At 24.9% G+C, this 14,947-nt stretch overlaps 1 protein-coding gene across 3 annotated transcripts in view; it reads left to right on the top strand.

Annotated features, from left to right (window-relative positions):
- Positions 1-14,947, top strand: part of LOC142329369 (uncharacterized) — a 502,750-nt gene that overhangs the window by 471,915 nt on the left and 15,888 nt on the right. For all 3 annotated transcript variants that reach the window (XM_075373890.1, XM_075373889.1, XM_075373891.1), the window contains one exon: positions 12,773-12,898. In XM_075373890.1, coding sequence (XP_075230005.1) covers positions 12,773-12,898 — 126 coding nt within the window. The remainder of the gene's footprint in view (positions 1-12,772; positions 12,899-14,947) is intronic.

Here is a 14,947-nt window from a genome sequence, read left to right as displayed (position 1 = left end):
TTTCAGCAGGTTATAAAAGACAAAATATCATATATTTATACCTGAGTAATATGTTAATTCATAACTAAATAACCTGAATAATATTAATTCATAAGTTTATCTGTATCTTTTTCATTTAACATTTTTTCATTATACAGTATATGCATACTGACTGATCTGATTAGTGAAAAGTTCTATTTAAGCTTTTATTTGTTGCTTCACTAACTATTGAATTATTATTGGTTGATGTCCATTCTGCTCACCCTTAGGCTTTATCCAGTTTTAAGCTATATTACTGATAAATTTATCTTAATAATAGTTACAAAATTTATTTTAATAATTAAAAAAAATAAAAGTTAATGATTAATTTTGTCTGTAAAATATTTATGTAATCCTTTTCTGCTAATAATTGAGATATGGTAAAATGTTCAATGTATTTTGTGTTTTTTTTATCTTTAAAGAAATTATAAAAATTATTTTTTTTGAAGTGAATAGATAAAAATGTTAAATAATAAATTTTTAAGTAAACAGAAATAATCTTATTAGTGCACTTACAAAATGTCTGTAATATCTTGTCTCCTGCAACTAATTGCAACTATATTGTTATAATAAACAGTAAAAAACCACATATGATGTTGAAATAAAATGTGTAAAATAAAATATTCTCAAGGTAAACTGTTAAGAAAAAAATAAACAAAAAAAAAATTTGATATAACTGAATAAATACACATTTATAAACAATAAATAGAGACAAGATTAGCAAATGAGCATGGCACACAGTTATTGTAAGACAATGAATTGCATTGAAAATAACCAAATGCTAGCTACTTACTTGCATGCAACACAAAAAAATAATACTAAACATATCATAAACACCTTCCACATAATAATAAAAATGATGACTTGTGTGCACACGTGCACGTTTGTAAAGGAAGAGATACATGCATGCAAGCAAGTCATCATTTTTATGTAAAAACACACACACACATTCATATATAAATTATAATGAGTTTAAATCTCAAACAGCCAGCTGTTGCTGCAATATTTTGCTGATCAGCTATTATTTTTGTTATTCCATACAAGTTATATCAAGGATTGAGATACTCATAGTGTAGTATTTTCTTCAGTATGTATAACTTCTGTTATGTATTTTAATGACCATAACTATATGCATATTGCCCCATACATGAAAAGACTACAATAAAACATCCTTATAGATATATTTCTTGAAAATTATGCTTAAAAAATTTTCAGATTTATGTTATGTAGTTGTGAGAGGTATTGTATTTTTAAAATATAATATTGTCTGTATTATTGTATGTATAAATAATTTATAATTGCATTTTATAATGTTATTTTTTAATAAAAATTTTGTTATAGTGAGACATTTAATAAATGTTTGCTGACCAATTTTTTTAAAAATTATACTGTTAAATTTATATTTATATTGTTTTTGTGAGTAAGTATAAAATATTTATCTAAATATAAATTTCTATCCTGTAATATGGTTTATTGCAGAGAAAATTCGTTTTTCTTTTCTTTTTTTTTACCTAATTAGATTCTATTAGTATTATTTGCTTTTCTATTTCTACCCAAACTGTAACTATTATTAGTGAGTTAAATTTTTTTCATACTAATCGTAGTCTTGTGAATAGTAGCTTGCACTATTTCTTCTCCTTCTTGCATCTTTTTATTTTGCGTCATTTAATTTACAACATTGTATTTAAATATTCTTTGCTTTTTAATTTTTTTATCTGTTTGTTATTTCCATTAACTGTTTTCATTATTTTAAATTATAACTTGTATTTTATCCATTTCAATTGTGGTTATTAACTGAATTTCATCACACAGGTAAATTTGTGAAAAATAAAATTATACAATTAACTCTTTAAAAAGCCTTTTGTATAAATATTAAAAAAAAATATTTATATGTATTTGATATTTTATTTTGTCGTTTTATGCACTATTTGCACTGCAAAGAGAAAGAATGCTGATAAAATTTTATATATATTTTATAATTGTTTATACATAGAAATTAATTGCACGTTGTTAAAATGTTTTTGGATTGATTGAAATGATGCTGATAATGCAATTTTTGAGTTTTGAAAATTTAACTTTGTTGCAGAATAGAGGTAGCATGTCTTTTCTCTTTTGATAAACTCTTTCCTTCAAATGAACATTTATTTGCTTTAATATTTATTTATCTATTTATTGCTAGTTTGAGAGGAATACAAGACATTTGTATACAATTTTATTTTTTTTAATTTAGATTTTATAATTTTATTTTAGAAGTCACATATGAAATAGAATCTTTTTTATTTTATTTTTTAAATTATTTATTGACATTACAACAGTTAGAAAATTCAAGTAGAAAAAAATACTTTACAAAAATGCATACAAGCAAAAAAACAAAAATATTTTTGAAATTTATAACATTTTTGTTTGCTTTTTTTTAATTATTTGAAATATATAATAATGTACAAATTTCTTTCAAGATAAGTGTTTCAAGATAGTAATATGAATATAATTGACTACTTATGTTAATAAAATATTATCATTACAGTTTATATCAAAGTTTGTTAGAGCTTCATTGCTATGTAAAGCATTGTTAAAAGTTGACTTTAATGTTTTCGTGTGATTTTTGTACCAAATCTAATTTAGATCTTAGTTCCATATTTTTATATGTATTTGCCCTCTCTATCATTGATGTGTTTTCTTGTTTATTTTCCTGTTGATCTATTTCTCTGATTTGTAACATTCAGTTAATTTAATTTTCTGTTATTTATATGCTTTATTAAGACATTTAGAAACTTTTAAAATAAGTATTTTCTTGCTTCTGTGTGTTAATAGTGGTTATTATTCTACATAGTACTGAAATGTCTTATATAAGATCAGAGTAAAGATAGATTACAAACTCATAACACATGTTGGTTAAGTCTCTTTCAGTTTAGATATACCAAATGGCCTGAAAGTCATGTTACATAAAAAAAAGTTTTAAATAAATCAGTAAATAATAAAACGAGTGTTTATTTAATAGATTATTTTAAAAAAAGATGTATTTTAATTTTTAGAACAGAGTTTTATAATAATTATTAAAAATATATACTACTTACTTCTAGAAAAGTCCTCTCTCTTCATAAGTGATTTTTATTTTTTTTTATTTCACTTTTGATGTGAGTTTTCAAAAGTATTAGAGAAAAAATTTAGTAATGTGAGCTCAGGGGTCCTGGGGACATATTTTTTTAATATTAGATGTTAGTAAAAAATTATATCATAAAGTTTGAGGTTTTGGTTGCCATGTAAACTGACACTCTCTTCTTATAAATAACAGTATATATCTTCAGGCTCTAAAAAATTAGTTATTTGTCTTACTAAGAGATAAAACGACAAATTATTATTTTCAAATTATTGAAAATAAATGATCAAAAAAATAATATAAACTTGATTCCAAACATCATTTACATTATTAGCATTACAGTCATAAAAAATAACTTTTTTCAAATACATACTTCATATTTAATTCAAAAGTTGTTTATAAATTAAAACTTTACAAAATATTTTATTAGCATTATCTATAGTAATAAATAAACAATTGTGCTAGTTAGGTCCCAAAAATAAGAATACAGATTTTTGTGAATTTATAAAATAGAAAATTCATATCTTCAGTTATTAAGTGTCATAAAAATTTCTTCTGTAAAAATTATTCAAAAATTAAAAGCCAGTTGATTTCTTTTACTTTATTATTGAAGAAAATAAAACTAAATTATTATAGATAAGAATCATCTATTAAAATAATAAAATTTTGCTATATAAATTATTTTATTTTCTTTAAACTTGAATTTTTATCTGTATTTCTCATAATTAGATGGTCTTACACCACATGAAATAATCAGGGAATGTAACAACCTACAAAATAAAAGAATTTTAAGTAATAATAAATATTAATAAAATAATTTTTAATGAACAGGTTCTCATAAATTATGAAAATGATTTAGAATCAGATTCTGTTTTGGTGTAAATACTACTACTACTACTACTACATACTGGCAGTTAGTATGTTTAATACTGTAGACATCACAATATCGTATATGGCAAATAATATATTAATTAAAGGAATTATTTATTTTTTTTATAACTATGACCAACAGACATACAAGAAAATTAGTACAGAGAAAATTGAATATAACATCTCCACATATATTATTAATTAGTCATGTTAACTTAATGGAATTATTGTAAAGTGATTTCATTTGTACGTAGTATAACCCCAGAATGTTATGAATAAAGATTAAAAAATATATAATAATGTATTGCAGGTGCTCTTCTAAAATCATACAACAATCTGAAAATATACCCAGAGATATATAGGGAAATTACTGTTATTGCTGCTGGTAACACTGATTTCATTCTTTACGTGACATGTTTTTCTTTAGTCTATACTTGTTTAGTGTATTGTTTATCGTGCAGATACATACAATGGATTTTTTACTAATGGATATTATTTTTTGGAATAATGTCTTAATTCTAAAATTAGTTTGTACATTAATTTAGTACAAACTAATTCTTATATTCAGATACAAACATTATTTTGGAGTATGTTTTCTGATAATTGTATGCCAAATAAATACAGTATAAAATGTTTAATTTATAGGGGATAGGAGATAATGCTTAATTTGGTCAACCTTTAATGCTAACATTTTAAATTGTTCACAATGTTAAAAATTGACAGCTGTCGTGTCCTGGAAAATTACAGCATAAATTACCTTCTCATGACAGAATTACAAAAACAGCATTTCTACACCTGCATGGAAGTTAAAATTACAGTCTTAATCCAGTCTTGTTCAAGAACTTAAATAATCAGATAAAGTAAGCTGAGTAATTATTTAATCATATATTAAAAATGTGCTAATAACATCAGATAATGTTTATCTTGGTGAAAAACCATGGTGTCATTAAAGGGCTTAAATGCTATGTATAGCCAAATTTAGAATAATGTATAAATCCACATATGATTTAAGAAAAACGTTTTTAAAGAAAAATTTGATATTTGGTGCTCCATTTTCTGGAAGAAAATATTAACCAATTACTTTCAACAAAACTGTGTAAATACTCAATTTAATAAGACAAGTAACTAAATTTTTAAAGCCTAAAGATAGATACTTTTAACAAGAAAGTGTCAGTTTATACAGCAATCAAAACTATAAACTTATGAAGTAATCTTTTACTACTATTTAATATTAAAAGGATTATGCCCCCAGGACTCCTGATTTCAGATTACTAAATTTTCTTCTTTAAGACTTCTGAAAACTTGAAAACCAACAACAAAAGTGAAATTAAAAAAAAAACAGAAGCTGCATTCCAAAAGGTATTTCACACATATTAAAATAGTGAACTTGTCTAGGAGTAAGTGGTGTATATTTTTAATAATTATTATAAAATTCTGTTCTAAAAATTAAAATACATTTTTTAAACTAATTTGTTAGATACAACTATTTGCTGATTTATTTAGAATTTTTTTGTGTTACATGAGTTTCAGACTGCGCGCACACAACATGGACACACACCTTAATGCAAATAATTCACAACCCTCTCTACCATTTAATATTGATTCAGTCTTGTTTAACATTCCGTAATTCTAACCCTGCAATACAGGAGCTATGGTAGCTTACAATAATACTGTAGTGCATGCTCTTAAGACATGTAAAATTAACAGCATGAAAAGTCTTTTCCACACAGAATAGTCAATAAATTCTGTTTTAAGCAAGTCATATTTGTTTCAAGAATAAAGCTTTTAACACTTATACTTACAGAGATGCTGTATTAAAGGGCTAAAGAAAAAAACAAATACGAATCTTATTTGAGCTGAACTTGCTAAAATACTGAGAAATCTGTGAATAAGTGCACCTACAAAATCTATAAAACCTAGAATTTAGATTCATTAAAAAGTAGTGGTTACTTTCTCAGATACAGATATAAGTGTATGTAGTACACCACTGAACCAATCATCTGATATATTGAAGATTTATAACACGAATATTCCACCAAATCACCAAAAAAATACATTTTTAAAAATGTTAATACATAGTTTAAAATGTTTTTAAACTTTCAAAGATAACATATAAATGGAAAATTAATTTATGCCAAAAATGGCAAAAGACTGTAAAACCATGAAAACTTAAAAATTTAGTGCTTGGTAATTGAATAATTACACTGAAAGATATAAGTTAGATCCTTGTCAAGAGTTTTCTCTTAATTTTTTCTCATAGAGCATAATACTAGTTCAGTATTTGATGTGCAGCATCTGAGATTATAAGATACCTAGCAAAAAGCTTTAATATTATGCATTTCAAAGATGGGATGAAAAGTAAATTTTTTCTATGGTGAAAAACTGGATAAATAGTGTTTGTTTACACTATAAATCTTATTTCATGTTTACAAAGCAACTAAAAATAAAATTAAATAATGTAGTGTTGTTTTTTCTATTAAAGATCTTTATCATTTTTCACAAATTTTATCAAGTTAAAATAAGATAAGAAAGGAAGTTCATTTTTTCAAATTAAGTCAAAATGGCCTTTAATTATTAAATTTATTATATATATATATATTTTGTGACTGTGCTAGTTGTTTTACAGTATAATAATTTTATTTTTTATTTTATGCCAATCTTTCTTAGTTTTTACTGGGTTTATACTGCAGAAATTTGGTGGGATATGTGTGGCTGAATACCAATGTATGTAATCAAAAATTCTACCAATACATGGTGTAAATAAATAGTCATCATAGATTCATTAATAATTAATTGGTGTTATGTAGCTTGGTAATTTTTATGGAAAATGGGCTTACCACTTTTCTTTTTCAAGTTGTTATAATACTGCTAAATTGAAGTAAATTTGCTTTTATTAGATCTACAAGTATGAAAACCATAATATTTTCTAGTTACCTTTTTAAAGCCCTTTATATTCAGAATATATTATCATTAATATTAGGTACAATATCTAGAGCAAAAAAATTTACCTTGCCCTGTTTTTATGTACTACTTGTCCTGGTTTTTATACTGCTGTATAATGTATGTTCATCATGAAATCCCATGATGATCACTTACATTTATTTCAATAATGTATAGTTATTACTATACATTAGTAAATTTTAGAATTGTATTTGTTTGATTTTTCAAAATTAATCAAAAGTCAACTATTTTTGTATAAGTAGTGAAAAGATATCAATATTTATTTTATCTACATACCATTTTTTAGCCAAATAGTCTGGAGAACTACATTGGAAGTTACATAGAATGAAACACCTCTTAATTTTAACTAGATAAATATGCATTGTATGTAATTCACTTGAGAAAAATTGATAAAATTATATTGAGTTTTAGAGCAGAAATGATTGAAAATACATTTTCTGTAATATAAATATTGTTGCAGGAGAGACTACTTATGATTGTTACGAAATTAAAAAATTGTCATTTTTTTTATTATTATGTTTATCAAACAGAGTGTTTCAAATTACTGTGTACAATTAAATGTCCAGACAGAAGAATTCTATGTAGAGGAATTACTTTTGAACAATTAAATTGTTGAATTAACATTTTCACAAAATGAATTTTTGCTCATTCAGACATCTTTTAAAGAACGTTATTGTTTTTTACCTTTTTTTTCAGCATGGAAAAAATTTATTGTAATATTTTTCTCGGTGTAAGAATAAACATGAAACCCTTTTCATCTCATCTTTGAAATACATAATATTAAAGCTTTTTGCTAGGCATTTTATAATCGGAAGAAACTGCACATCAAACACTGTAAATCAGTATTATGCTCTGTGAGAAAATTAAGCCCAATCATTCACAGATTGTTTACTGTTTGTTTACAATTTTACAAATTGTTTACGAATTTGTTTTCTATTTAACTAGTTAATGTCTTCACGACAAACGCTTGTACAAGGACCTAACTGCATTTTTCAGTGTAATTTTTAATTTACCAAGCATTTCATTTTTAATTTATCATAGTTTTACAGTCTTTTGCCATTTTTGGCATAAATTAATTTTACAATAATATTTTATGCTAACACTTTTAAATTTTTATTGTTGTATTAACATTTTTAACAATGTTTTTTTGTGAATTTGATAGAATATTTGGGTTATAAATCTTCAAAAATAAAACTATATCTGATGATTTGTTCAGTGGTGTCTATATGCACTCATACCTGCATCTCAGAAAGTAACCAATACTTTTTTATGAATCTAAATCCTAGGTTTTATATATTTTGTAGATGTAATTAATACCCAGATTTCTCAATATTTTAGCAAGTTTAGCTCAAATAAGATTCCTATTAGTTTTTTTCTTTAGCCCTTTAATACAGCCTCTTCTTAATATAAGTGTTAAAAGCTTTATTTTTGAAATAAATATAACTTGCTTGTAGCAGAATTTATTGACTGTTTTATATAGAGTTATATATTATATATAGAGTTATATAGAGAGTATGCTTTTAATTTTGCATATCTGAAAAGCATGGACTACAGTTTTACTTTTGCTACCATAATTTTTTAATTTGTGTAATATTAAGATCTTTGTGGTAGTTTTTATATTTGAGTAATTGTTTATTATGAGGTGTTTGTCAAATTTGGACTGAGTAACCTAATGCACTAACTAACTCTGCTAATTTCTCAAAAATAAATAACTTCATAAATGAAAGCATGAGCATTGAATACGAGTTCAAAAATGGTAATAGATTAAATGCACCAGAACAATATTAATTGTGCAAATTTGCAATAATATTCCCTACACATGCTTTTAAGATCAATGTGTCTCATATACAAAGTGATGTATTATTACAAACATGTCAAACAATGCTGATAAAATTTCTAAAATATACTTCTTCTTTTAATATTTCTACTTTTTAAAATTACCCTAATTGTAATTATTACATGTAGTTTCCAATAATATTATAATCCATGTACTGAATATGCTCAAAAACAGCTGTCTGAAAGGGGCTCATTACAGTTAATAAGTTATGATGTAGGCAAATCATATATCTGTACATCTTACTGTTATACATTGCTGGAAATTGTTAGAAATCAAAAAATCTGTCAATTAATTATTGAAAATAAAACAGTAACTTATTGAATGGTAGAATACAGATTGGTATCGGTTGAGTTTCCAAACAAATCTTACTTTATCATTTAATTATTTTAAAATATGTTATAGATATTATTTCAATCAATCTATTAATTATTATTACTTTTAAAGATTTAATTAAATTTAAGGTGACTGAAAAGTGACAACCTGATATTCACAGTTAAGGTTATATAGGTTGTGTGATATTTTAATTATTCTGTTTAGTAGAGATATTTTATTGATTGTAATTGGTTTTATAAGGTAGTCTAATCTTGAAACACTTCTATAAATATAATTTTCTTCTTGAAAAATAGGAATTTTTTAAAAATAAAATGAAACTAAAAAATAATGAAAAGAAACATAAGGTAATTGTTTAATACATAAATTTGAAACAAACTTACAAATTTATTTATGTAATTTTAAACTGAATTTTTATTATTTTAGATATATTTTTTCTCATTAATTAAAAAAAAAATTATGGACTAGTTTCTAGTAATGTAATTACTATTGGTGTTTTTAAGTTAGCTACCTTACACTGTTATGTATCAGAATCGTAAGTATTTTTTTTTTTTTTTTAATTATTATACTAACATCAAATAATATTATCTAAATTAGATTTCGTGTATGAATTGTCAAGAATCATATCTCTCTGTAAATTATTGTAATAATTAATTATTTAAAAAATGTATTATATTGATTTTAATGGAGTGGCAAGGAACTATTTCATTGTAGCAGCAATAATAATAACAATAACAGTGATTAAAAATAGTTATTTATTAATAAATTGAAAAAAATTCCTATAATTTCAGAGGTGTTCCAAATTTTCCTTATAGGCGTAAATTATATTCTTGATTTTTCCTCTTTTTAAATTACTTTTAGTAAAGTTTTTATTTTTTTGTGAAAAGAGCATTTAAAATGAACAAAAAGAGCCAATAAATATTTGAAAAAAAAAAGTAATATTACTCTTCTTTTAAAGAAATGAAAAGTAATGGGTGTACTTGAAAATAAAAGTTATAAAAAAACCTTATTGACATAATTATTAAATAATAAAGGAAAATTGATTATCTTTTTATCGGTTTACATTTTAAAATTACATTTTTGTGAAGTTGGGCTAATTTTAAAGAATATGTTACACCTGTTTCCCATACTAAAAGAGACAGTATATTAAATTACTTTACGACCAATCGATGTTAACTAATTTGTTGCTAACTCAGTATCTTTTCAAACTTTCCTAAGGCTCTGGCAACTATTTTTGCCAGAACTATTTTAACTTTCCTCAGGCAACTATTTTTGATACAAGAGGTTTGAATCAATTTATTTTCTCCGAATGTAATGAACGAGTTTAATGAACAGTATTTATTAGTCAGCCCCTGTAGTTTTCAGTGAAAATAGAACTAAGTATCACCTGCATTTGGTGAGCTTTGCATGTTATATGCAACATTATATTTGGCTCAGAGAAAAACAGTATAGAAAACCACTTCTTTTGTTAATATTCCTAACAAGCTGACATAAGATAGTTGTTATTCTTGAAAATGTATATGTTACTTCTTAAACTAATTTATAATCTCCCTTGACAGATTTCCTACAAATTTCCTTTAATAGATAGAATATCTTTATCTATCAACATCTTTATTAAAGATCCTTTAATAGACAGAATTACAAAAATCTTTCAGTTTATCTATTTTATTTCTTAATAAATAGATTTATTATTCAGAGTAAAGGTTAATCTAAAACTTTTCCCATGAATATGCATAGTTATTTATTATTTACAGCTACTTCATTTTCTTTCCTAATGTTAAATATTAACAAACAGAATAGTAAACGGTACTCAGTAAATAAATACACAAATAAAAAATATAAAAAATTTTTTATTAAATATTAAACAACTCTGTTTCAGATAATCTTTTTCTTACAAAAGCTTTTCAAAGCTGATTATTGATTCCTTCAGTGGAATATCCAATAGCAATGTTGCTAGAAATGCCTGTTTAAAAAGGGCAGGAAATCCTTTAAGTATGTAATTAGATAAAACAGATCCCATGTTGTGTATGTTCATTTAATATTTATCTGTAAGTTTTATATCTCACTCTGGCCACTACAGGTTTATGAAGCCTGTCAGCTAACCACTCATTTTTAGAAGAAATTAAATTGTTATTTTGTGAGAACAGGATTCAAATTAAGAACCTATCAGATTAAAAGCAGACATGCTAACATTTTGCCTTGAAGAACTCTATAGAGCGGCAACCTCCATTACACCAAAACGTTTTGTGTTTATTAGATTTTTGTATTTGTAAATTTCACATTAAGTATGTTGAGCATTTGGTGTTTAAATGATGTGTGTAACATTTACATGTTTTAGTTAATGTTTTTTTTATATGTGTTCTGTTTCTACGAGGTTATTTATAAAATATGATTCTCTTATATGTAGTATAAGATTTCAAATTACCTCACATACACATTATACACATATAAAATAATAATATGTAAATTTTACACAGAATATAAAAATCAAGATTTTAACATAATTGAAGGATACATTTTACCAAATGATCAAAATTTATTAAAAACAGTATATAAGATGAGCAAATACACTATAAATATTATTTGATTATATACTTAAGGAGTTTTCTAACCTTCTAAGATGGATACCATTGACAGCAGTGCTGTGAATACTTCTCCAAGGAAGGAGTTAATAATTAGCTCCAAAAAGCCTTTTAAAGCTTTTGCTTTATACAGCTTTATATTAGCTTACATGCTAAACATCTAAGGATGTTTAGTTGTCATTCCATCATGACTCAGAGTGAGTATCTTTGTTACTTTTCTTACTGGATTTTAGCACTCAACCTTTCTCTTTCAGCTGCAGGGAAAATCAAATTTTATAAGTTACAGCAGTTCTCCTCATTGCAGGTTTTTTATGGTATCACCTTCCAGCAGGGGATCATACCTTTCCTCCAGGTTTATCTTCTTAAGGTTTTTTAATAGTTAACTGGGTTTCCTCATTCTAATTAAAGAGCACTTCTGATTACACATTTTGCTCTTAACAGATGTTTGAATTTTGATTTTTACTGTTTATTAGTTTACATTTTGTAATTATGCATTTCTTTTTATTTAAATTGATTTATTAGGGTTGCGATCGATTTTTCATTTTTACAAAATTTTAAGATTTACATAACATTTTCATGTCAATATAGTATTGAAAGTAAAAATTGGTGTAAAATATTTCTTGTTTAATTAAATAAAACTATCTATATTATCAAATTATTTTTAATATAGTTAGTTTTATTTTTTTTGTTAAACTTCAAAATTTTGTTAAAAAAAAAGAAAATATAATAAATTTAGGATAATATATAATGTTATGATATAATTAATTTTTATAACATTTTATGTTTCACCTTTTATGAAAAATTGTAATTTTACAAATGGAATCATTGTATTACATCACTCACCACAAATCTTATTTTCATTATTTTTGTTAAAAATGCTATAGTCATTAAACTACCACATATTTTATTATTGTTATTATTATTGTTGTTATTATTATATTATATGCTTCTAAGCTTTTTTAATGCTTTTTATATATTATTTATTTCTATTATTTATTTAAAAATACAAATATAGTTTTTGTGACGTTCTTTGCCCACTAATTTGTTCGTTTTTGCTTGGTGTGCTTTAAATCGCAGGTGTCTTGAAACCTCTAGAGTTGAAAGAGAACAATTCAACATGCCTGAGCATGCCTCGAAGGTCTTCGCTCCCGTATGACCTTGTACGACATACGCACTCACACACGCCCCAATCCTTCCCCACAGGTAATGCTATCTCTCATATTTCATCTCTGTCTGTATCTGTCTCTGTCTTTCTCTCTTACTTTCATTGTCATTTTTAATCCTTTTATCTCTTCTTAAGCCTAAACTTACTTGCACTTCTCTTTCACATTATAAATGTTTAATTTATGTCTCGTCATCATCATCATCATCATCATTGTCATTATTTCAGCTCAGTCATTATCATGTAAACAATAAAATCAATTTATTTTGCATATTTTTTAAAGCTTTAGTAGTGGCTTCATGTCTTTGTATAATGTTCAATATGTGTAATATCTACTTTTGTGGAATAAGTTTTGTTTGTGGATGAAAATTTTCTGAAGGACATTGGTTAAAATAAAAAAAGAATTAAATTTCTGTGGCAACATCTTCAAAATGTAGGTATTTATTACTATTCTATTTATAAAAGCATGATGATTTCCTCTTTAAAACCTTCTTTTCTGAGATATGATAGTTATTATTTTTTATTACTTTGTATGTTTGGTTTTTATATATATATATATATATATATTGTGTTTTTTTATGTTTGTATGAAACCATCAAACTTGAATTTGTACAAAAAAAAAGCTTTAGAATAGGTCAGAGAAAATTATTACTTTACGTTAAATTTTTATTTATATTAAATCTCTCATTTATATGTTTTGCCTTAATGTAAATACCAGTGTCTGAAGAAAGCATGCTAGCTGTGCTTGTAATAAATGTATAAAAGTTCAGAAATTTGTGAGAGTGAGTTGTTCATCCTGTTATTCACATTCAATGTTTTATTAACTGTGAAGGATTGGTAGCCTTATTTCTCAAAACAAATTTATAAATCTAATTCTGTATCACAATACAGGGATATTCCCTATTTATCAAAAATCTGTATGTTCTTATGTTAATTTGTTTTTTTTTTTAATGAAAATTACTGAATTTTAAAATATTTAAATTGGGAGTTGTTTAATTTTTGCAAATTTGTGGGGAAATCTCTCCTCATCTTATAAAAAAATTATCTTTGAACATTTTTTTCACTAATTCTAGTTAGTTATCGTATAAGAAATAAATAATTAAGGAAAAATACTGTCCCTGTAACAGAATCAGTATTCCGTATATAAAAGCCATCCCATCAAATTTTAAGTATTTGAAATTTATTAGTTGCGAGATATGAAATTTAAATGAAGTCATTACTCCATATTCCTTTTGAAATATCAGACAAAGTGAAGCTTAAGCATAGCCAAAACATATTTTATACTGATAATTAACTACTAAGTCACAGTAGAATTAGTTCTGTGATGGAGTGGTAGTGTCTCAGCTTTTCATCTGGAGGGCCGGGGTTCAAATCCCGGTCAAGCATGGCATTTCTCATACACTATAAAATTCCATATCCATATCCAATTTACAAACTTCAAACTTTGTGGTAAAATCATTAAGCCACAAAAAAACTAGCATTCATACATATAAGATATTTAAGGGAAGAGTTTTTTGAAAATCTTATTACTATCAAAAAGATTACAAAATAAATTTACCCTTCAAAATAGAAGTAAAACACACGCGCGCACACACATACGCACACACACACACACACACACACACACACACACACACACACACACACACACACACACACTCATATATACATACATCAGCCAATACAGACAATTTTGTCATTTGTTTTTGCCAGATCTTAACGTTTCATGCTCCCTGAGTCAGAAAAAATATATATGTTAATGGATTATTTTTTATATGATAGCAATAATTTCCAGTGAATTATATTCTATAAGTATTATTTTAAAGTAATATTTTCATTGTATTATAAACTATAAGAAAGTAAAAAATAAAATTAAAATAAAGTTTCAAAAAACAAATGATTTTAAAATTGTATTTTACAGCACACAGGGAATAAAAATTTGAATGAAGAAAGTTTTACCTTTTTTATAGTGAGGTTGTTTTTCTTATTTTTATCCAAACAATATTTTATTGATTAAATTGCCTTCCTCAGGGGTATGTTACATATTTTAATTAAAACAATATAAATGTATTATTAAGAAGAGGAGATCA

The sequence above is a fragment of the Lycorma delicatula genome, chromosome 8, assembly GCF_047948215.1.
Source record: "Lycorma delicatula isolate Av1 chromosome 8, ASM4794821v1, whole genome shotgun sequence".
Lineage (NCBI taxonomy): Eukaryota > Metazoa > Arthropoda > Insecta > Hemiptera > Fulgoridae > Lycorma > Lycorma delicatula.
This window is presented reverse-complemented; position numbering and strand designations above follow the sequence as displayed.